General features: G+C 38.8%; 1 protein-coding gene across 5 annotated transcripts in view; it reads left to right on the top strand.

The window, feature by feature from the left end:
- Znf644 (zinc finger protein 644) overlaps window positions 1-25,597 on the top strand; it is a 45,821-nt gene that overhangs the window by 14,689 nt on the left and 5,535 nt on the right. Inside the window, exons 2-5 of one of the 5 annotated variants that reach the window (XM_051198126.1) lie at window positions 9,475-11,690; window positions 11,790-12,494; window positions 12,667-13,272; window positions 14,975-15,097. In XM_051198126.1, the coding sequence (XP_051054083.1) occupies window positions 9,475-11,690; window positions 11,790-12,494; window positions 12,667-13,272; window positions 14,975-15,097 (3,650 nt within the window). Of the gene's footprint in view, window positions 1-9,474; window positions 12,495-12,666; window positions 13,273-14,974; window positions 15,098-25,597 lie in introns of all 5 variants that reach the window. The other 4 variants (XM_051198125.1, XM_051198128.1, XM_051198127.1 and 1 more) reach the window with 4 other exon arrangements.

A 25,597-nucleotide genomic window follows, 5' to 3' on the forward strand; every position in this document is an offset into this window, starting at 1 on the left:
GTGTATGCATGTATGTTTGCACGTGCGCTTGTATAAGTGCCCAGGGAAGCCAGAAGAGGTGATTGGCCCCTTGTAGCTGGAGTTAGTTAATAGACAGTTGTGAGCTGTCTTGTGTGGGTCCTGGGAACTAAACTCAGATTTAGTAAGAGCACGGTGTGCTAGTAACTATTGAGCCGTTTCTCTGGCCCTTCTTTGCTTGTGTTTTAGTTACAGTTAATCTTCCCTTTTCGTCATTAGTATCCTCCACCCTTTTATAAGTTTACTTCTAGATAGAAGCTGCTCTTAGATTTCTTAAGAACACGTAGCCATGGCCTACTGTTACCTTACCATCGTCCTTTTGTGTAGTCCAGTGGTTCTTCATTTTGCTTTCTAGCCAGGCTTCTTGTGTTCTGCTTGTTTGTTTATTTTTCCTGTTCTAAGGATGTGAACATATTCTCTTATGTTTTAGAATAGTGGCTCTCAACTGCAGGTAGTTAGTTCTCTCTCTCTGATCCCACATCTCTGGTTTGGCAGTGCTTGAAGATATATTTTGTTTCCATAACTGAAGGCCTAGAATACTTTGGCACCAGTGTATTGGGTTAGGGAAGCCACCCAGTGGTGTTCAGTCCACCAAATGCTAAGCACCCACAACACACAGAGTAGCCATGCTGTTAGGACGGTTGAGAAACTGTCCTAGCATATTTATTATTTCACTGGAACTGAGTTTTACATACTATATATATAAATTTATGATGCACACATTTTATATGTATAGAAAGACTGCCACTGATAATGTGTCACTTTGTCACAAAGGTGATCATTTGTACACACATGGACTTGTTTCTCTTTTTTGTTTCTCCTTTTTGGGCAGCTTACCCTGGGTACCAGTGCTATGGCGCTGTAATCTGTGTCACACATCACATATGCCTTTATGGACCAGAAGTGTAATGCTCTTTTTTTGTTCTATGTACTTCATAAATGTTTGGTTACATTGTCAGTTTTATAGAACTTGAATGTATTCATTACCTATGTAGAATCAATGTCTTCATGATATGGTATTAAGTTTTTCAGTTTTTATAAATTGTCAGTTCATAAATTTTTAAGTCGGTGAGTCTGAGATGGTTTGTTCTTAGAACCTTTAACTTCTGATTTGTCTATTGATTATGTCAGTGTTTCTCCACCTCGGCACAGCTGACATCAGGCCAGGTGTCATAAGCAGTTTGTGCCTTGAAAAATGCTTAGCTGCATAGCTGTCCCCACCATGTTTAGCCAGTGGGACAGTGCAGGATGTCTCCAGGCAGTCGAGAATGATGGCTGTTGTATTTGAATGTGAACAGAAAGTTGTGTAAATACTGTTTTCTTTAAAGATAAAATTTCAAAACATGCTAGCATAAATGGTGCAGTTTTATAAAATAGACTTTTTAGATCATAATTTAGTAAAAAGAGTAGCATTATTTTACATTTTGAAAAATCTTGTGTCTTAATTGAAGACCTATATATTCTTATACCCGCACCCCCCCCCCTTTTTATTTTTAATTTTTTTGGGATGTCACGAGTCATACAGCCTTTGAAAAATTCCCCTGTACACTTAGTGAGTGGAAAAGGCAAGGAAAGTGTTAGTGTGAAAATTGCTTTAATTTCTAGGACTCTGTAGAGCCTTGGGAATCCCCAGTGGTCCTCAGAGCACACTTTTGAAACTTACAGTTGAGGATTACAACGGCATTCTTGTCTGTAATGTTTTTAATTTAATTAAGTTATTTTAATCTTCTTAGAGAATGCAAGAGATCTAAAATACTTTAAATATCTTTTATGTCCCCTTTGCTCAGTTTATCTGCGTTGCAGTCCTATTTTAACTCTGTCATCAGTGAAACATTATTATTTGTGTCTTTTACTACTACTACTACTACTACTACTACTACTACTACTACTACTACTAACAACAACAACAATCCATCGTCTTGTATCTTCAGTTCTCTTTGTGAGGTCATTTCCTATTTTGAAGAACACCCTTTAGTGTAGAACTGAAAAATAATTACATTTTGTTTTCTGGTTATTTTTCTCTTCTCCCTTATCCCAACTCTTTCTTTGTGCTGGCGATTGGACCCTAGAGTCTCATGCACACGGGGCAAACACTTTGCCACTGAACTCTACCCTGTTCCTGGCATTTATTTTTAACTAGGATATTAGTCCTTTGTCTGGCCAGCTTCTGTTGTTTCTGTTTTGCTTTCCAGCCAGAGAGAGAGGCAAAATACAGTTGAAAATGATTTTTGCTTGTTTCAGTGAGAAAGATCATGCACTGTGGGGAATCTTGAGTCACCTAGGTAATTTGACATTACAAAGAACCCATTATGTGACTTGGAGTTTGCCTGGGTGGTTTTGGAGAGATTTATGTGACATACGATTAACCATTTTAGTGTATGGTTCTTTGATGTGTGGTTTATTCACATTGTTGGGAAATTATTAGCTTGTAGTGTCTACTTGTTTGGTTATCCTGCAAAATATATACCTATTATATGATAATTTCTAATTCTTATCTACCGTCATCAGTTGGCATGTTTACTGGATAGATTTACCTGTTCTGAATATTTTATAAAGTCACAGTTAATGACCTTTTGTGATTGGTTACTTTTTGTTGGCATATTGATCCACATTGTAACTTGCATTTGTTTCTCTTTGAGGTTGAATAACATTCCATTGTACGAATATGGCACATTATCAATTTATCACTTGCAGGCCAGTTAGTTTTTTTTGTTTGTTTGTTTGTTTTTTTGTTTTGTTTTTTGTTTTTGTTTTTCCACCTTTTGGCTTTTGTAAATACAAGTAATAAATATTTCAATATAAGTTTCTCTGTGAGCCAGGTCTGGTGGTACAGGCCTGTAATACTAGCTACTTTGGAAGCTAAAGCAGGAGAATTCTAAGTTAAAGGCCTGCCTGGACTGCCACATATGTTGAGGATTAACCCAGGTAACTTTGTGGGACATTCTGCCAGAGAGTAAAGACAAGAGACTGGGGATATTGTGAAGTTCAGTGGTATAGTATTTGCCTAATAGGAATTGAGCTCCAGGTTCAGTTGCCAGTATTGAGGAACATATTTTCTCTGAACATAAGATTTCATTTTTGCTGAATGTATTATCTAGGTGTTGAACAGCTGGATCACATGGTCCATTTAGCTCTCTCTGAGTTTCTGCAGATAGGCACTATGTTTTCTTATAATCAGTGTTTGAGAGTCTCTGATGCCACCTTGTTAAAGCTAAGGTATATTGTTTGTTTGAGGCTTTGATTTTTATTTCCTTAGTGACCATAAAGTGAATTTTTTTTCATTGAGTTGTTGGCTATTTGTAGATCTTTTTAAATAAAGAGACAATTTGATCAAGTCTGTTAGTTGTCTTTCTTGGTGAACTGTCCATACATCTCGAATATTTAATATTTACCTAATACATTTAAATAATACAGAGGTATCCATCCATCCATTTTGAAGACAGGGTTTTCTCCATGTAGCCCTCCCTGGTTGTTTTGGAACTCACTCTGTAGACCAGTCTGGCATTAAACGTAGAGATCTTATACCTGCCTCTGCTTCCCAGGTGCCACTATGCCCTGCTTAGATCTTTGTTTTGATAAAGTCCATGTTGTTTCTCCCCATGCCCTCACCCAGAGTTTTTGATGCCAAAGTTAATCCATTTAATGCCAGCTTGTGGGCGCTTTACAAATTGGACTTATTTTTCCTTTTTTTTTTTTTTTTTTTTTTTTAAAGAGACAGGGTCTCACCGCATAGCTCCATTGGCCTAAAACTCACTATGTAGATTAGGCTGGCCTTGGACTAACAGAGATCCACCTGCCTCTACCTTTTGAGTGCCAGATATTCAGACGATTGATTTCTGGACTCTGAAATATATTCCAGTCGGGATTGTGCTGCCCATATATTCAAGAGTGTGAAGCCATGCCTTTACCATGATGGACCTACCAGGGCCTATCTGCCTAAAGGAAACTTGACTTCCTTCTCACAGAAGCAAGACCAAGCAAGACCATCAGCTCAGATGTTGACTAGCTTGTCTCATACAGGTCATGAGTGCATGGCTTGGGTGGTGTGATGACATAGGTGGTCTGTTTGTGGCCAAATACTCAGAGACTGTTGTGAGTTTCTCTGTCAACCCCCATCCACTTGGAGAGCTGCTGTAATGTATGGTTATAAAGATAACTTTTAGAGGACAGTCTGATACTATGTTTATTTAGCAAATAATAGTAGGTTCACTCCTGGGGCCTATGAATACCCTAACTTGTTTTTGGTCAGATTTGCTTAACCTGATGAGCCTTTTCTCAAATATTAACGTATAGTACTGATGACTTTCTCATTTCTCAGTTTTAATTCTAAAACCAGGACGTAGTAGGGGTAGGGACTGTCAAATGTGTAGAGGAAAGCTAGTGAGATGCTCATTTGCTATCAGCTTGGAGATCTGAGTCGTCCCCCCCCCCCCAGGTCCACATGGTGGGAAGAGAGATGACTCTTGTAAGTCATCTTCTGACCTACATACTTGTGCCATGTGCAGCACGGCACACAGCGATAGAGACACACACTGATATCAGGCCTTGAGCTGTTTTTAATATATTTACCTTTCTGCATTATCTGCTTTTGTTTCATGCCTGTACCCCATCATACTTCACTGTTTTTGTAGTCCTCTATGTGCATTTGCCATTTGGTCATAGGATTTATGGTAAGAGGTAGCCTTTGTGTCAACATGTTATTAAAGATTGTTCCAAGTAATTGAGAAATTGGAAAGTGTTTAGAGTCCCATAGTTAAATTTCCATCCTAGTTTCAAATAGTGTTGCAGGTTAGTAATGTAATATTAACATGTATCATTCATGCAAGAAAGGACCTTGGAAAGCATCTTACTTGATCTTCAATCTTAGGTTCTGTTCTTCAGTGTTCCTGACTGGTAGTTACCTGTGGAACCATTTTACTTGACTTTTGTGTGAGACAACCATCTTCAATGTGAAGAAGTCCCTTTCCTGGCTTTTCCCATCCTCGTAGTCTGAACATACTATGTGCTCTGTTCTCTATGACAAGCTTTCTGTAGTTCGTAGATTATAAACTGTAGGGGTTGTAAGACTGAACATATTTGCCATGGTGGTTAGTGTTAGTGTCTGTTTTTGTATAAGTGTTTATATTTTTTTTAAATAGTATTTCCATTCAGTATGACACCCACCCATGTTAACATACTACCTGGATGATGTGTAATATACTTTATGTAATATACTTTGTAATATATGTTTTATACTTTGTCTTCTGGTAGGATCTAGGTGAGAATTAGGTTTGTATGTTGTTAACATTGTGTACAGCACTTATAGACTTAAATACTACAGTGATTTAAATGTAGTTAATTGGGATTTATTTTGCAGTTGAGATGACAGTTTGTGAATGGTTTTTTCTTCTTGACCCAGGCTCATATATTACTAGCTGAAGTTGTCATGTATTCTAAGGCTAATGTAAATGAACATAGGGTTTGTGAAAACCTGACTAGAACTCAGCTAGTGGGCAACATTATAATTTATTTATAGCTGTGTAATACAATTACTAATGAACTAACTTAGAATGAGGGCAAAATTACACTACATTTTATGTGAAATTATACTGTATGACAAAGGTTGGCATTATGTAATAAGTACCCACAAAATGTTAACCTACTTGCAATAAATACAATTAATAATGTACATAAAAGAATGAAATTAAGCTAATTTTTATCAAAAAAAGAATTATTCATGAACAGAAAGTGGACAGCATAGATTTGATGACAGGAAGGTTGTATCTAATCTGAATTACTGAGTGACCTAGGAAGCTTGCTCGGAGGGGTTACAGAATAATTATGTTAATATGCAATTATCACCTCATTTCTTCTGTAGTAACCTCAAGATGTAGTGTAGTGAGGGTGTTATAGCAAGTGCTGATAGTTTGCAAAAATAGTGATGTTTGAGATTTTGAGACAATAAGACTGGCTTGAGGCGCATCAGTGATGACCTGTCATCTTGAAGACAGATCTGACCCCTGTTCTTTGAGTGCTCACAGGATAACCGCAGGCAGCTACAGCTGGAGAAGCTCATTATGCTTCTCTTGAAACTGGGATTTTAAACCCCCATTTGCAGCTTTTAAAAAAGTTTATGAATTGTTTAAAGAACATTTTTAAATTAAGAGGAAGATCCTGTGGTTCTGTGATTACAGAAGGATTTTCGTAGTGCCATCTAAACATTATTTTAAAGAATCTTTAGGAGTACTTTGAATTCATGAAATTCAAATTCTCATAAACAATGAAATCTTTTAAACATTATACCATTAGAGTATGTTTTAAATGTTAGCTTGCTTTAAATTTTTATTTTTAAATATATTTTAGCAATTCTTTTGTTTTTATTTTATGTGCATTCATTTTTGCTTGCATGCTTCTCTATGTGAGGGTGTCAGATCCCTGGGAACTGGAGTCACTGAAGGTTGTATGTTTTCATGTGGATGCTGGTTCTTGAACCCAGGTCCTCTGGAAAAATAGCCACTGCTCTTATCCATTGAGCCATCTCTATCACTGATTAGCTTCCTTAAATGTGATAAACAATGCTTATCTCCAAATACGTTTCTTTGTTACAGTAACAAACTGGTACTTTATGTATTTGTCCATATAAAGGCAGTGGAAAACTGAAAAATTAGTTAATAGGTCAAATGCTTTTTTACCTGGATGAACACAGACTTCTGCGAATCCAAAGAAATAGATGTCAAAGCTACAGTTCCTTCATTTAGTGTAATAGACTGTAATGATGTGTTGTTTTTCATTGTGACCTGAGAATTGTATAAAATACTTTTTGTAAAATAAATTTGTATAAAATATGAAAGCATTTTATAGTCAGAATATATTATGAAGATTAAACCCAGAAAAATGTTAGTTATTCATAAATATAACTATTTGTGGCTAGTTAAGCCATATCTTATTATGTAGATGTAATGAACCAAGACCCGATTTTATGTTTTAGCAGTGTAATTCAGATTTCCCTTTTTTACTAGATATGTTTTGTGGATCAATTATGTTTTGCATACGTATTCTTCATATGTCTTTGAGCAAAATGGTATGGTATCTTTCAAATGTGAAGTTAGAACGTCTTATTAAGCCAGCCTGGCAACAAGGATGCAGCCTCCAAAACAACATGATATTCTCATAGTGTGCCACCCTGCTGTTCAGGGGTTACCAGTGAAGTTGTTTTAAATGGGGAGCGTCTGTTCCATCCTTGAAGCTCTAACACCACAACAGATGGGTGGAACACAGAGCATGGAAGGCTTTACCTCTGAGGTGGTAACAGTGAAGCCACTCATTAACACTGAATTCACCACTTTGTTAGCGATGCTGCTTCCTGTTGAGAAAAGCTAATACAGGCTTCAAATTGACTGAGCATATATTTGTCTACTTCTGTGAGTATCATAAATAGAAACAGAAAGTGTCTTTCAGGCTAGTTAAAAACCAGCATTCACCACAGGTTTGTGGGGTTGTTGTTAATACTGGGGCACTTTTCTCCTGGACTCAATGAGAAGTGCCATGAGTGGGTGACAGGACACCATCAGCCCACTTTTCTTTTGACATTTGTATCCTCTCCACACACATGTTTACAGGCTACCCATTTTTAACTTCTGTGTTTGTGGTGAAGACCCCTGCTGGGTGCTGCATTAGCACCATTTTGGGGTGATATCTTTGAATACGATCTTACTGGAATCTATTTTTATTACGGTGGACGTTTGCCAGTTTGAAAGCAGAGTTCTAAAATGTGTGAGAGAAGGAATAATGATTGTAGGCATAAATAATGCCAATTTGTAATCTTTGATGTATTTATTAAGTACTTTGTTGAAAGAATAATGTGTTTTGTAAGTTATGAAATGAGACAGTTACTACAGATCTTTTTTTCTTGTGCTAGAGTTAGTGTTTTATAAAGCATAAAATTTATACTCCAACTGCAAATTACTTAAAATATCTTAACTCCTGAATTGAAGTTTAGAGCCCTGCTATATTGTTCACTGTTGAGTTTTAAAATGCTGCGAAGATAATGGGAAGGATTTGTTTTTAATCTGCAAATCAGAAACCAAGTCTGTCTCCTTTACTGTGACTGGATTCTACAGCTGTGCCTGGCACACATCAAGTGCTTAGGTAGTGTGTGGAGGGAACACAGTGTCTGTTACAGTTACACAGCTACTTCAGTAGCTTTTAGGCATTGTCCCAGTTACTGACTCAAGAGTCCAGAATCATGGTAGGACCTGTATTTGAATCGTATGTCTAGGTTTCATAGAAAAACAGCTATTTTTCTTTTGGTTTTGATCTTGCAATTGCGTTTTTACTTATTCAACACTTAGTCCTTTATTCAGCAGACACTGCCTAACAACTTTGCCATGTGGTTCTGTGAAACATGTTGGTGACCAGGTTGTGCCCCTGTCCTTAACTCTTAAGGTCCCAATACAGTGTGTCCACTTCTCAAAGAGCCTTGTGGCAGAGTGCCTGTGATGTGGGGACATAAAATTATAGCTAGGTGTGATTGCCTCACAGCCACACTCCTTTCTCTTAAAATTCTGTCTGTCTTCTAATAATAGTTCAGGTTATAATCAAAAGCATTTTGCCATGTTAATCTATGTTATATATGAAATAAACTAAGTGTTTTTGACATCTCATTGTAAAAATTTAGGCCTCTGTACTTCTGTCAGGTTATAAATGGTATAATTGCTTTTAGGGAATGCCTAGAATTTGAGATCTCAGTATATAAAATTTTATTATAAAGCTTGATTAATTTTAACATTAGCAACTTATAATTAATGATAACTTGAGTAACGAATAACTAGAACCTTATGAATAAGCAGTTTTATAGTTGGTGGAATTTTGACAGAACACTGTCTTGAGTAAAACAGTTTATAAGCAAAAGTTACTATTTTATACATAGTGAAGCTATTTATGCTGAATACAAGTAATATATTTGACCCAAATAAAGTGATTTATTATGTGATATTTGTTACTTCTCCAGGAATGAACTTTCAGGTGACAAATAGTTCTTTACAACAGTTGATAATTCCAGTTATAATATATAGAGTAACTGCCCTTAGTATGTCTGTTCAAGCCAGAGAATTCTTTGTATTGCGTTTTAAACTTTTCTTTGTATTATGTTTTAAACTTCAATGTGTAATGCATCCATACATAAGTGTGTGCGTGTATGTGTGTGTGTGTGTGTACACGCGCGTGTGCTCATGTGCGCACTGCATTTGCCTAGGTAATCTGTGTGTGTAGAATACAGAATTTTCCCAAATAGCAATATTTGCTTTGAGATTTTTTAAAAAGTGGTTCAGTTTTCTTTGAAATGTTTTCTGACTCATAGAAAATTATTAGTATCTTCAATATAAAGATAAGACAATGAAAATGTATACTTCCAACTCTCCATACATTCCAGTAGCATGTCTTTCATGCAAATCTAAATTTTTGTTTTCCATTTTCTAGACTAAATGTGTTAAATGATCTTGCCAACGATATGGATGATTTGAAGATAGACATCGATAGCACTGGTGCTAAAGAAGGGCTCCAAGATGACAGCAGTTTTATCTCAGAGAAAGACAGCGGGGCTCATGAACCAAAAGATTGTCAGACACCATTTCAGAAAAACAGTTCATTGACTCTGTCTGAAGAATTGTCAGAGGATAAATCAGAAAAAGCCTTAAGTGGAGGCCAGTCTGCTTTGTTTATACCCGCCGGCACTCCTGCTGTTCCTAGTGAAAGCTTTACCTTGCCCACAGGAGCTGTTGTTAATGGACCAGTTTCACGCTCCTTAACAAAGACTTCCAATATGAATGAAGGTAGTGTTTCATTAACCACTGGACAGCCTGTGGATCAGCCAGCAACAGAGTCGTGTTCAACTTTGAAGGCAGCAGCTGATCTTCAGCTGTCTGCCCCACAAAAAGCAAGCCAACACCAAGTTGTGTTTTTGTTATCAGATGTAGCACATACTAAGAACACAGCCCATTCCATTAGAAAACTGCCTACCTCTGCTTCAGTTGGTTGTGACGTTCCGAGTCCAGTAGGGAGTAGTGTGAAGTCAGAGAGCACTTTACTAAATCCAGTAGAGCTGGGTGAGGGTGATGGAGATGTGTTGGCAAAAGATAACTGTGCCGATACATCAACAGGGATTTCCTCAGGTACAGATGAATTTAGATCAGAAAATGACACCAACTGGGATCCCCAGAAAGAGTTCATTCAGTTTCTTATGACTAATGAAGAAACAGTGGATCAACCTCAAGTTCCTTCTAAAGTAGTGGGTCTAGAAAAAAAGAGAAAGCGAAAAATGGATGTAAGCAAAATAACTCGTTACACAGAGGATGGTTTTAGTGATTCTAATCGTGTACCCAATAAATCAAAAATGCTAGAAGTTGACTTTCTAGGGCAAAATGAGGAGGTGCAGGCAGCAGACTCCCAGAAGTATACTTTATCAAAAGTAAAGCCTGAGTCTGCTGATGAAGACCTGGAGCCCGTGGACACTTTTCAGCATCTAGTTTATAGTGCTGACAAGTGTGGAGAAGATAGCTCACCGGTCCGTACACGCACTTTTATTTCAAATACCTTAAAAAAGAAATGTGAAGAGAGTGATTCTGAGTCACCTGCTACTTTCAGCACCGAAGAGCCATCATTCTACCCCTGTACAAAGTGCAATGTGAATTTTAGGGAGAAAAAACACCTCCACAGGCATATGATGTATCATTTAGATGGGAACAGTCACTTCCGCCACCTTAACGTCCCAAGACCATATGCTTGTAGAGAGTGTGGACGGACATTTCGAGATCGAAACTCACTGCTAAAACACATGATCATCCACCAGGAAAGAAGACAGAAACTGATGGAAGAGATCCGGGAGTTGAAAGAACTCCAAGATGAAGGAAGAAGTGCACGGTTACAGTGCCCTCAGTGTGTGTTTGGTACCAACTGCCCTAAGACATTTGTGCAACACGCCAAAACCCATGAGAAAGACAAAAGGTACTATTGCTGTGAAGAGTGTAACTTCATGGCTGTGACAGAAAATGAATTGGAATGCCACCGAGGCATTGCCCATGGGGCAGCAGTGAAGTGTCCTATCGTCAGTTCAGAGGCAACTCAGAGAAAAACACAGAAAAAGACTTTGATGAAAGACTCTGTGACAGGGTCATCCAAAAAGTCAGCTACATACCTGTGTAAAATGTGTCCCTTCACTACTTCAGCCAGAAGTATTTTGAAAAAGCACATGGAGTATTTGCACTCCCCATCATGTGTTAACTCATTTGGTAATCCTCTTGGACTTGACAAAAGAAACAGTGACATCCTTGAGGAATCTGTAGATACAGATTGCACTAAGCCATTAGTTAAACAACAGTCAGCCACATTTCCAAAGAACTCTGCTTTAAAACAAGATGTTAAACGAACATTTGTACCAAGCTCACAATCAAATAATTTCCCAAAATTTCATAAGCGGCCACATAGAATACAAAAAGCCAGGAAAAGTATTGCTCAGTCTGGTGTAAATGCGTGCAATCAAAACAGCTCTCCTCACAACAACATTACTGTTAAAAGTAGCACTGACCAAAAGCCAAAGTATTTCCATCAATTAGCGAAAGAAAAATCTAATGCTAAGGCAAATAGCAGTTATTTATATAGACACAAGTATGAAAACTACAGGATGATCAAAAAATCAGGTGAATCGCACACACTTCCTTTCAAAAAAGAGGTTAATTCATTAAGCTCTTTACATCTTTTTTCATCATCAAATAATTCTCATAATAATTTTATTTCAGACCCTCATAACCCAGACACCAAAAGGCCAGATCACAAGCGTGTAGCTGTAAAAAGAGTAGTTAAGGCTTCCAAGAAGGAAAGTTCTGGTGGAGAAGACTTGGATAGCTATCCTGATTTTCTGCATAAAATGACTGTTGTTGTTTTGCAAAAGCTTAATTCTGCTGAAAAGAAAGATAGTTATGAAACAGAAGATGACAGCTCCTGGGATAATGTTGAAATAGGTGACTACACTACACAGACCATGGACGAAGAAACCTACAGTGGTCTTAGTCAAGAACATGTAAACTTACTGCCCCTATTTAAAAGCAAAATGGAAAGCCAAGGTCCTGGAGACAGTGCTACCCTTAATTACAATCAGAATGATGGCTTCTATTTTGAGTATTATGAAGATGGTGGCACTAACAGTTTTTTACATGAGATACATGATCCTCAGAATTTGGAAAATGCAGAAACGCCTTTGTCAAAGCATAGCTCTGTTTTTCATTGGTCTGATTTGTCCCTTGAGAAGAAGTCGTGTCCTTACTGCCCAGCAACGTTTGAAACAGGTGTTGGGCTGTCAAATCACGTCCGAGGACATCTTCATAGAGCAGGATTAAGCTATGAAGCCCGTCACGTTGTATCACCAGAACAAATAGCCACAAGCGACAAAATGCAGCATTTCAGAAGAACTGGCACAGGGACCCCTGTGAAGCGAGTTAGAAAAGGTAAGTCTCGTGGAGATAGTTGGGGCCTGATAAGTCTGCTCAGATTCAGAGGAGATGAAAGTTGTGTTTGAATTTGGTCCTTCTTAAAATCGCAACATTTCATACTTCAGAGTTAATTCATTGATGGGGATTTGTGAAAGAGTCTGATACCACTCTTAACAATCTTTTTTAGCTGTAGAGAAGGCTGAAACTACTTCTGAACATACTTGTCAGCTCTGTGGTGGTTGGTTTGACACAAAGATTGGGTTATCAAATCATGTCAGAGGCCATCTGAAAAGACTTGGGAAAACCAAGTGGGATGCTCACAAATCTCCAATCTGTGTTCTCAATGAGATGATGCAGAACGAAGAGAAGTATGAAAAGATTTTAAAGGCACTCAACAGTCGTCGCATTATTCCCAGACCATTTGTAGCTCAGAAACTGGCACCGGGTGATGACTTCCTGTCTCAGAGTGTTTTACCTCTTGATGAATACCGTAATGGCCTAAAGACGGAGGCCCTGTCAGTGTCTGCATCAGAGGAAGAAGGCCTGAGTTTCCCAAATGAATGTGATGAAACAAAACCTGAACTACCCAGTGGAAAAAAGAGCCAGTCTCTCACACTGATAGAACTCCTTAAAAACAAAAGGATGGGGGAAGAAAGGAATTCCGCTCTTTCTCCCCAGAAGATCCATAATCAGACAGCAAGAAAGAGATTTGTTCAGAAATGTGTTCTTCCATTAAACGAAGACAGTCCATTGATATATCAACCACAAAAAATGGACTTGACTGTGCACTCAGGTAAGAGGACACTTGTGACTTGTTTAAACACAGCCCAGTCATGCTTTGTGACATGGAGGTCTGCGCGGGGCCTTGTGATTGATCATTTTCTGTTTGAGCTGCTGCATTTGCAGTGGGTGCCCAGCAGCAGTCTCCACCTCATTTCTTGGTCTGAAAGAAAGTTGAGAACCAAAGCAAAATGCGCATACACACACATGCACACGTGCGTGTGCGCACACACGAACACACGTGCCAACAGACCTGTGGAAATGGGCACTGCTATAGTATGGGAGGCTGCCAGGCTGCAGCGATGTCTTCAGAACAGCTGTGGGGTCTGCTGCTCAGGCAAGGCAGTACAGAACACTCCTTTAGACCCAAGGGCTGACACCTGTTGTGTGAGGCCATTAGCCCAAACAAGCGGGATGGTGTGACTTTTAAAGAATTGTAATGAATATGAACAAATGTTTGCTTGGCCTTTGGATTTCACAGTTGTGTCTACTGCAGCAGAGTGGGTGTTTCTATTTGAGCTGGTAGACCAAGTGTCTTTCTGTTGAAGGAATGTTTTGGCAGGTAAATAACCAAACTGTATTTTGGTATTCTTAGGTCTGGTTTATACTCAGACACTAGAAGGCTGTTTTGAGGTTAAGAGTGTTGAAGGTTTATGTATGTGAGCCTATGATGACTATGGTTAATAGAAATTGCCAGTGGGTTAATTAGTAAAGAAGTAAATTACTGTAATTCTGACTTGCTTTTGGCAAGCATGAAATACTTCAAATATTTGTAATTTTGATTTATGGGAATGTTTGTCTGGAAATAAATGCTTCTCTGATGTAGGATGCTGGATAGTTGGGGCTTTTCCTGATGTAGGATTCTGGATAGTAGAGGCTTTCCCTGATGTAGGATTCTGGATAGTAGGGCCTTTCTTCCATATAAAAGGTCTTTTCAAAGTTAGTAATATTCTTTTAAGGAGGATAAAGTTCAGAGACCATATTAGCTATGTTAGCCATGACACAGTATTTCTTGTGGCCGTCATAATAGTGTTGATGACAGCTATTGAAATGTTTGGGGAGTGAGGGTTGTCTGAAAAGTTTAGAGTTTCTTAGTTTTCAACATGTTTCCTTTCCTGTGTTGGCATTGCTTGTTGATCATTTATTTAGCACAAATATTTTAGCAAAAAAAAAAAAAAAAAAAACTTCAGATCATTAACTTGCATTATTGATTGCACACTCCGAGTAAAAATGTTGTGTCTGACAGCTCAGTGGTGTGGTTTTATTACCTCTTTTCCCAGCCTTCATCAGAAAGCCTTAGAGTTGGGCCTTTTGTGGTTTTGTGGGTAAAAACACTTTCATTACTACTTTGTCAACTAGACTTTTTAATTCTTTGTTGGTATGTTGTAAGCTTTGGACCTTCCCAGCAGAACGGTGCTATTCAAATCACAAGGTTGAATTATCGTAGGCTTAAGAAATGATCTGCATAACATAGAAATCTGCAAAAAACTGACAGTAAGTGCTCCCTGAGAAGCCCCGCGGTCAGGCCACCTTCCACCTTTCCAAGGAGCATGGGCCAGCTCTGAATACTAACTGCCAACTGCTAACAGTTCACTCCCTTCCTTCATTCAAGCTAAACCAACTAAATGAACATTTTAAAAACCATCTTTATTGTGGTACTTTACTTTTCCCTTGTTGAAGTGAGAACTGGATTCTAGTTTTCTTTTGGATGATAGGTATGCCTGCGAAGCTTAGAGCATGTGTGCATTGCACGGCGACCTTTACAAGTGCTGTTAACCTGGCCAACCACTTACGCGCTTGTGCACGAAGGAGGAGTGCTGGACTTGTGACTGGTACAGGTATGTTTAAACAGATATCACAGCAAGTCTCCTCACTAGATGAGTGCCAATAAGTTAATGATATCTATAGCTCTTTTTGGTAAGCAACAACTGAATATACATTAAAGTTCAGCAATTTGTAAACTTAGAATTTCAGTAAATGATTGCTTTTTCATGTGGCTCATACTGATTTGATTTGGGGAAAACAGCCCATTTGAGGTGAACTTTTGAGTCTATATTCCATCCTTTTAAAATTACACTATTTTTGATTTTTGAGTTTTCTTCTATTAGTAGATTCTAATAAAGACACCGTGTTGGTTTAAAAAAATGAAAAAGATTATAGCAGTGCTACTTTGGAAAAGGGTGCTTTATTAGAAAAAGAAATCAGTGAAATTTCAAATATATAGACTAGTTCATTAGTCTATAGATTTAAAACTTAAAGGGGGAAAGTCTTAATAATGGACCTCATTGATAATTGTATAGATTTTTCTTTTAATGCCCCAATCTACGTTTAGGACTGATAAACGTGGATGCATGTGTAAGTGTTAACATGTACATTTCTGTGTTAGTTTGGTTGGCTAGTCCAGCTTTGCAGATAACTCTCTTCATACTGCTTGTTTGTGAGCATCTGTCAGTGTACTCATGATGTGCTTCTTATTTCTTATGCCTTACAAAATGCTTTGCTCTTGGCTTTGTATTCTTTGAAGCTGCTTGCTTTAGCAGGTCTTATCTTTCTCGTCTTAAAATACACCTTTTTCTTTTCTAAATAGAACTGTGCAAATCTTTTTCTGTTAAAGTCATCTTTCAAACTTTTTATTTCTCTTGCTCCTTTGGAGATATTACCTTCTGCTTTCTTGAGTAGTTGCTTGCCCGACCTCTTTCTTCTTCCTCATATTCTACAGCTTACATTGACTGTGTGTGTCCTGGCTGCTCAGGAAACACTTGATTGTACCTGTTTCTTCTGTTCCTTCACTTCATTTCTTGGCTTTATATACAAATGACAGGACCACTGTTGCTATGAAGAGGAGAAAAACAGTTTACTGACTCAAAGCTCTGACTGTGAGGTTTTACTTTTCATAGACCTGCAGTTTGATCGGCATGCAATTGCAGACATTAAAGACAGGAGGCAATGAAAGTGCGAAACTGCTGAACTGGCAGACCATTGTCGTTATCGCTGTGTCATGTGACTCGCAAGCCTGATGCTCAGGGACAGCCTTGTGACATGTATAGGTCTAGGTTTCTCTTCTGTTGTAGAAGCAAGTCGTGCTGGGAACATTGTCATTTGTCTACACTTGGAGGTTTACTGCGTTGCAAAGCTGGAGTTCAAACCAAGACTGTCTTGCCTTGGCTTTTTCCCCCTGTCACTATTCTCTACTATATGTAAGAAGACTCTTTTGTTTATTTCTGTTTGATAAAATCAAAGTGGGTTTAGAGTGGGGAACATTTTGGTGAAGGATAAATTACTGAGTCTAATTAGGAATAAGGACCCAAGATATTGATGAGGCCTACTTTAGATTTTTTTTTTTTTTTTTTTTTGAAGGGCTTATGAAGATGTCTCATTGAGTTCTTAGCCACTTATTCTGGTATTTAATGGGTGAGGCATTTCTCCACTTGACTGTTGGTTCATTAAATACTTTTTATCTCATCTGAAAACTTTTCAAAACACAGTAGTTTAAGGCATTGGTAACTTATTTTTACCTTTCACTAAAACAACAAAAGCAAACCAAACCCCAAAACCTTCATTATTAGAGAGAAAAATGAATATAAAATGAACTGGATAGTCTAGGCCATCAAGAGAAAAGAGAATATTGCAGTTAAATACTAACCAACATGTCAGAAGAGCTAGAGAGTCAAGTATTTACTTGGCATTTCTAGGAATAAAGAAGGAAGAACACAAGTGTGAAGAAAGTTTAACGTGGCACTTTCCATACCTAATACCAGTTTGTCTCAATCTAAAGTTCCTGTGCTCCATAAAGCTGTGTACACACACATACCCTCTCTCTCACACACACACACATAGACACACATACACAGACACACATACTTACAGACACACATGCACACACACCTTTCCTGCTTTTTCATGCCAACTAAGTGTCTATTCAGCTTTATTAATGTTTTTGTTTCCAAGATAGAGAATCCAGTTAATATCTGTGAGTGCCACATGCCCGTTCCTTTCCCAGGGCTTGTAACACAGTCCTGGCAGTTCTAGGTTATTATAAGGGTTCCTTAGTTCATATCAGTAACAAGCTTAGCTTTGTAAAAGATATATAAATATATAGAAAGAGAGAGAGAACACTAGATACTGAGAGAGGGAGGGGAGGGAGGGCAGGCGTTCACATGGTGAGTACTCACTTATAAACCACACATTCATACAAGTACATCACAAAATGGAACAATGAAAAAGAAAATAGTTGGAATGAAGCCTCTATAAGACTCAAGTATGTGTGCTCCTTGTTCAGTTTTTGTTTATGTAGATTTTTATTTGTATAATCCAGTTTCAAATACAAAGCTTAAATGGGGTCTGGAAAGGTGGCTCAGTGGTTCAAATGCTCTCTGAAATCTGCAAGGATCAGAGATTGGATTCTAGGCATCCATGTAAATAGCTGGATGTGGAGAAACAGTGGCCATCCTGTCCAGTTGACACTGAGACCGTCTCAAAAACAAGTAAATAAAAGGAAGAAGTACTTTAAGAAAAACATCCCCGTATCAGCACAACCAGGTGCACACAGTATACACACACACACACACACACACACACACACACACACCTTACACATTCTCAAGACTGAATGTGATAAGCTGCCTATTTAGAAGCATTAGCTCCTAGTGTCTTGTGTGCAATCCAGTGGAATTCCAGAGATATAAATGTTCCTTCTAACCTCAGACCTGTACTCTGCTTCCTAAACTGTCAATTTGCTAACTATTCAAATACTTGTAATGTGGTTCTTCATTCTAACATCTTGACCCCCACATGTAAATTCACATTTATACCTGCATACCCTCCCTGTCCATTTATTCATCTGATACACTCTAGTGTTTTTGTTTTAGTCTTTCTCGTTACAAGTTAATGCTTATTATGGCTCAGTAAGTTGGCTTACTCCCCATTGAAAAGCTGCTACCCACATATTGAATACTCTGCCTGAAGTCCCTTTCTCTTTAGGCAGTGGTATAGACTGGAACTATTGACACTAGACTGTCTTAGAAATCCTAACACTTCTGTGGCAGCAACAGAATTATTTTTCTCAACCTACTTGTTTTTGTCTACCAGCTGTTTTTTGAAGTTAATAACGACCTTTGGAATTTCTAGTTATTTAAAATGAATAGGGGAAAATAGTTTTTATTCCAAAGTACATTGGGGAATGATGTTATTTGTCTGTCTGAAGAGCACGTTTCCAAAACACTTTAGAATATACACTAATTATCTAAAGTGACCAGCCCACCATAATTAAAGAAATGAGGAAAAGGTTTCAAATGTTAGTCCTTTCACAGAACCAATATTAGTACATTATGCCTGCTTTTCAAATCAATGTTTAAAGTGTAATTGTAGGTTGGATCTTACTAATGGGCATTTTACCTGTTTTCAGCTTTAATGATACCGTACTCCTACAAGTGCTGCTGATGAACTCAGCCAAGTGCTGAGTAGGTTTGTAAACCATTAGGAATGTCACTCCTGCGCTACAAAAATGCTAGAGGGGTGCTTTCCACTGTGACATGGCAGAAGCTTCCCATTGTGTGTCAGGTGAAGTATTTGTGCATTCATAGTGTCTTCTATTACTACAGTGTGATATTCTATTATTACTCGTGGTTCAGTCCCATAGAATATAAGCAGAATGTTGCTCTTAAAACTATTGAAACTCAAAGCCAGATACCTTGATAATTGTCTGTACTGGATTGGCTTTGAGATGAAGAAGACATATCTGTTATAAGAGAGTTTAAGTGAGGGTTGTAGGCAACAGTAACCCTCAAAATTAGAGCTTTCCAGAGTAGTGCTCAATTTGGTGCCATGGGGTCCAGAGTTCTAGTGGTTTCTTATCTTATGTCACCTTTTGAGCAGACCTAAGAATGGAGGGGGACTGGCTTCCACTGCTTCTATTCCAGCTCTTTTGATGTTAAATACCTGCACACAAATGGGCATGTATAAGTACTCATGTATAAAAAAGAGAGAGAGAAAAAAGAAAAGAAAAAGGATTTAAAAGCTGTCCATGAGACAGTGACCATATTTCTTTAGCCCTAACTTGTCTCAGGTATAAGGAATAAGGACATATACCTGTGCTTATGTTGCAGTAATGCATTATTTGTTCAAATTTGGTAAGAAAGGGAATCATTCTGGTGGGTACGTTTTCTAAGATTAGTTCTTATTGCCAAATTTGACTTCTTTCCCCTAACTATTTGGATGTTATTTTTGCCTTGTGAAACAGATGAGTAAATGTAACTAACCCTAAACCCATTTAGAATAACCTATAAAGGGACTGGTAACTATTTTATTGTGCAGAGAAAGGTGTAGGTTTTTTGCCCACTAACCCAAAGATGGTTGGCTGATTAGTCACTGTGGTTCGGCCAGCATTCCTTCAACTCCTGCTGTGGTCCCATCATTGTGCTAAGAGATTGGATTTTACTTATAGTAGAAACCCATCTAAGCATAACTGATATTAAGACAGATGGACAAGAGCCATGGATGAGCTGTGTGAAATATCAAGTGAGTGTGGCAGGAAGAAAGCATAGTAAGCCTAGACTAGGACCGGTGATGTTCTTCCAGGGTGTGTAGGGAGATAATTCACTCTGTCCGCACCTGTTGCACTGACCATGCCCATTGGGGATGGGGACAAGTATGGATGTGACCTCGGGGAACTAGGTCCGAGGTAGGGGACTCCAGAATGCTCTCTCACTTGCTGGATGGAGACAGAGAGCATCCGGAGGCAACCTTGGGACAGGAACCTGGTGGCCTTCATCTGTCTCTAAGTTATTTCTCCCTGAATAAACATCTATTCAGCCTGTTTTTCCCCATCCTTATTATTCCATGATAAGGGTGTGTTTGAGCTTTTTGTTGTCATCATTGACTCATTAGATGCAGGAATTTGAATCCAGTGTTTTTTGCATGTTAAAAACAAGTTGTACCAAAAAGGAGCTATACCCCTCAGATCTCAGCATGTGTCATTGGTTTGAGCCTCACACTGGTTGAAATGGAAAGTCAGGGCCTGGAAAAGAAAGGAACCATACTTAGAAGAAGAAGGAATAATGTGGGGAAACGTGAAATGTTTATTAAAAATTCCCCGGGGGCAGGAGGTAAAGAATTAGATGGCTGAGATAAGTCAAGTAGAATACATAGGAAGGTAATTAATGCTGGCACTGACATTGTAAGGAAGCGGAAGTCCCTTTTTTATGTGTTTTGAGGCTGGGTCTCTGTTATGTAGTTCTTGCTCTCATTGTGTAGCTGAGATCTGCCTACCTCTGCCTCCTGAGTACAAGGGTTAAAGGCTGGGTTCAAAAATCTCTTTTTGATTCTTTTTAAGGGGATTTATGTGATGCTTTGGAAATTTTAAATAAAAGATTTGGCTAGGAGGAGGAGAAATGCATTTTAAGATGCATTTCTAATGATACAAATGAAACAAAACGAGGCCAGGGGCAGATGGCTTGAGGGCAGGGTGTCTATAAATAACCACAGACCCTCTACCCTTGGTCCCTCCTCACCTAGCTGTCCAGGAAACACCACTGCAGACAAAGTGCTTCACCTTGTTATGCCTGTTTGTGTTTGCCATCGGCCACAAAGTTTAGTTTTCTTTGATTGCGGTCCATCCCCACCCGTCTGTCTCCAGTCTTGTCTCTGTAGTATCACTTCTCGTTTTATTACTTGTTAATTTTCTAGGATTTGCTTTTTATGTCATTAATTTATTGATGTGTCCAAAATGTCTTCAGTTGCCTTCTATAAGCTTGCTGTGGTTTTTCATCTTATGAGTTCTTGAGAGTTGTTATGATTTGGACTGTGGTACGGTTGGTTACAACATATGTTAGTCAGAACTAAATGTGGGTAGGTGTTTTGCTGTAGTTGACTTTATGGATATTATCCTGGCTAGTGTTTTTTTTTTTTTTTTTTCTGTGAGCCTGAGACAAGTTACGGCCACTTGAGAAGAGGAATCCTCACTTGAGAAAATGCCCTCACTTGATTGGCCTGTGGGGTACTTTTTTGATAAATGATTGTTGTAGGAGGGGCTCATGGCATTGCTACTCTTGGGCCCATGATCCTTGATGGTATAAGAAAGGAAAGCAGGCTGAAGAAGCTATGAGGAGCAAAGTTCCTGCCCCAAATTCCTTCAGGGATGACCTGACAGTTGGAAGATTAAAAAACCCTTTCCTCCCCAAGCTGCTTTTGGTCTTGGTGTTTTATCAAATCAGTAGACAGCCTAAGACAGGTCTAATACAAATGCACCCCAGCTACATCTTTTGAGGTTAGGCCAAGAGGAGGTTAGGCTTGTTGGGGATTTCATTCCTCACTCACAAGTGCAAAAGTAGCAATTTCCATGTTTTATGTGAGGAATGATGTTAATTCTTGCTATCCATTGTTATATGTATATGTAACACACAACACACACACACACTCACACACAGGCTTCACTAGAAGATGCCCCCAAAAGAAAATAACTTGATGAATACCATATCTGCTATATCTGCTTTTAGTTTTGGACTTTGTTGGAATATGTAAAGTCTTAAAAAATGATTAAAAGCTTAATCAAATTCATTGAGACCATAAAAGTGTGACATTTAGATTTATCTGTCTTGTTGGAAGTTGAATGTGAATATATATGGAAGGTAATTTGACTTTCTTGCTGTATATTTGTTTAATTATTCATTAATTATTCCTAAGATGGTGTATCAGAAATACAGAAGCTTGTAGAGGGCAGGAGTTCTATTGAAATGCTTAAGTAATTCTTTTTTAAAAGGTGATGTGCAGATTCATGACTGTGTACTTTAATGTTTATTCTGTGTTTTATGTGTGTCTTAGTCTAAGAGAAGTGATTGTTCTTGGCAAACACTTGCTTTGGTAAATAAAACAGCATGGAGCCCCAACTCACCTTGGAAAGACAGTTTTAACTTTTTTTCCTTGTCAACACAATGAAGTAACATTTGCTGTCTTACTATCATTTATATCTAATTATTCCTCCTATATCTGGATATATTTGTGTGTTAAAACAGTGGGGGCATTCACAAATTATGCTCTGCCCCCCACATAGACTTCAAGTGTAAATAAAAGGCTGCTTTCCAAATTGTTTGCATATCATCCTCTTCCAGGTGAAATATCAAAATAGTTCTATGGACATTTGCCCCTCCCTGATAGTTTATTTTGATGTGGGGTCAATTACTCTTTGATAGTCACAGTTTTCATAGTCACTGTACCATTATGGTACTAGGTACTCAGGAGATGGCCCTGAATGCGTTTGTATGGTCTTGTGCAAAATTAATATGTTTGAAATATTAATTTGTTTGAAAACTCTTTAACAATTTCAAGACTGTAGTAGCAGAGCGTAAGCCCAAGTGTGGTGCCCTACACTTCTGCGAATCTATGAAGTTTGTCTTTTGGACTCTATGCAGATGGAAAGCTTAAGTGAAAAAAGTATGTTAGTCTTTAAAATAAAATATCCCTGCTTCCCTTAATTCCTGCTTTGTGCCAGCAATTTTTTCTTTAAAAACACTCTCCAAACCTAGTTCTTTTTCTGTTGAAACTGACAGAGATGAAATGCTCATTTGCACACTTTTACATGCTTGAGTCATGAACATTGGAGGATTGGTGGCAGCAGTTAGAATTGAGTTTATCAGACTCACACTTAAATACACCTTGGGACATTTATCCTTTCCCCACCTCACAGCTGCCACTGCCACCCTTCTCACCAGCTTTTTAATGGTGCCAGAATGGTAGTTCACCTGCTTGTGATAATTTAATCCCTGCTGGGTTTTACAAATAAACCTGAAGTTGCTTTTGCTTTTCAAATTTGAACATGCTCACCTCATAGAAAAGATATTTTCTTTTTCTAGCGGGGCTGTAATATGCTTCTATTTGGTGTCTATATAATGTGACCGTTATGCATCCCACAACCCAGGGCTGTGCCCTTTGAAGATTCTGCTCTAAAGCTTGGGCTGAAATTTAATTTCATTGTAACCATACTAAGAGGTGGAGCTTTAAGAGGCCTTCGGGTCTTTATTAATGGAGGAGGAGGTTAGCTGCTAAAGAGCTGGGTTTCTCTGGGTTGTCTGGGAAGAGTGGCCCCTCACCAGGCCTCCATGGACAGCACCTTCCACAATCCTGAGTGTGTGTGTTTGGAAAGTTATGTTGTTGCCAAGAAGTAGGACTGTTGTTAGAAATGCCTAGGATGTGCAGACTCCTTTGGAGCTACATGATGGGTGGAGACTGGAAGCTTTGGGCGAGCGTTAGGAGAGCATGCTGCAGAAACTCTTGCCCTGCTGTGTACCAAGCCTTGAGCGATTCAGGTGCGGGGTCAGAAGAAAGCTGTAGATTCCTGAAGTGCTGTGATTGGAATATTGGCAGAAATATAGACATTGAACTCTTGAGACCAAAATGAGGAACATGGTATTGGAAACTGAAGTGTAAAGACCACCCTTCTTAGATTGTTGTGAAGAATTGGGCAGAATCGTGTGGAACACAGAAGGAAGGAGTAGGCTATCTGGTGCCTAACATTTCCTGACAACAGAGCATTAGGCAGCTGAGTGTCCACCTTAGCTGTCATCAGCTGTGAGAGGACAACTACCAACTAACGCTGCAGCTTCTTTTAATTACAGTGAGAGTGAGGCAGCATAGTGACTAGTGAGTCACACCGGGTCATGTACAGAGTAAGGGAGTGTTGCTGGAGAGAGTCCTGAATGTGTCAAGAGACCCTTTGCTAAAGAGTTTTAGCTATGAAGAGGCCTGATGCTGTTCTTTTGTAGTAATGGAAAGTCTGAGCCCGTGGCAGCTTTGGCTGAAGTGTCCCATGTGACCCAGTAGGCCCACCACTCTGGAAGATGCAAGTGGGAAAAGGAAGCTTGCTGTTTCCAAGTGGTATTAAATCTTCAAGCCCCCAAGAATATGACAGCTGTTGGAGCATTGCTTCCGTGGGGGCAGCACCCAGTCAAAATGGGAGTCAGAACCAAACTGCTGTGGAAAACCTACACTGGGGTGTGCGTGAGTGGGTGCGTGCGTGCAGGGCTGTTATAGTCAGAATCTAAGATGCCGCATGTGTGGGCGCACCAGCATGTAAGATGAGCCTGGGACAGCTACAGGCACGGGACTGGCACCTACCAGCGGAAGTCTGCCCAGAGTCAAGTAAACCTTAGTCGCAGGGCTGCCGACACTCTCCATTGTGTTCAGGAGGCACATGGAGAAAGGTCATTCTGGAGCTGTAAGGTCTAATGTTTTTCTTACTAGCTTTTTACTTAATACAGGACAAGTTTCTTCTTTGTTCTTGTCTTTTGAAATGAGAATGTCTATTTTATTGTTAAAGACTAGAGTCTTAAGAGATTAGAAGCCACAGTGTTCTGTCCTTACTAATGGATTGATGCTTTTATTTTAGAAATGGATGAGTTAGCACAGCAATGATTAAAAAACATAACGAGTTTGCCCAATGTGCTCAATTTTCTGTGCACATAGCCATTTTCCTGCCATGTTATTGCTGAGCAAGAAGACCCTTACCAGATGTGGGCGCCTCTAGGACTGTGAACCAATGCACTTCTGTTATCTCCATCCGCCCAGTCTGTAGGACTCTTGTTACAGTAGCAGACCACACACTGAGAAATGTAGATATATACCAGCAGTCAATTAAAGAGGAAGTAGAGCTCTTACATAATTGGGCAGGAGTGATTTAGAGCAATTAAAAATGTTAGTGGTAATTGTTAATCTAGTCATGGTGTACTTAGTACTTGACCACAGAAGCTTCAGCCAATACCAAATGAATTCTCACCCATTGAAGTCATTTGTGTAATGAAGAAAAGAATAAACTTTCTCAGAAACGATAATTGTATACTATACACTGAGCAGAACAATGGAAAGAGCGAGGGTTTATATAATTATGTCACTGCATACAAAGTGAAATGATTTTTCAGAAAACAGGCTTGTCTTTGGGTATGTGTGTCACCTAATGGCTTGCTTGCTTGTCACCTGGCTAGTGCTTTGGACTGTTTCATAGCATAACATTGTGGGGGTCTTTTGAGTTTTTTTCACATTTAGTAAAACAACAGCTGTTTTACTAAAAGTTAGATTGTCAAACCTTTGTGTGTGACCTTGCAGCTCAATTCATTGTCTTTGTAAGTAATTTTACAGTATCAGGTGAAGTCTTTTCCCTAAACTCAGGTAACCTGAGTTTAAAAGATTTCTAACCAATCTTCTGGATGATTCTGGTTCCCTCCATTTTTTTTTTGGGGGGGGGGAGGAGCCAGATGTGTGAGGATATGAGTCACTTGGCTTCTTTCCTCCTCCGCAGTATAGTTACAGAGACAGAAACAAGGGAACTAAGATTCCGTGTTAGGCCTAGAATA

This window comes from Phodopus roborovskii, unplaced genomic scaffold (genome assembly GCF_943737965.1).
Source record: "Phodopus roborovskii unplaced genomic scaffold, PHOROB, whole genome shotgun sequence".
Taxonomy (NCBI): domain Eukaryota; kingdom Metazoa; phylum Chordata; class Mammalia; order Rodentia; family Cricetidae; genus Phodopus; species Phodopus roborovskii.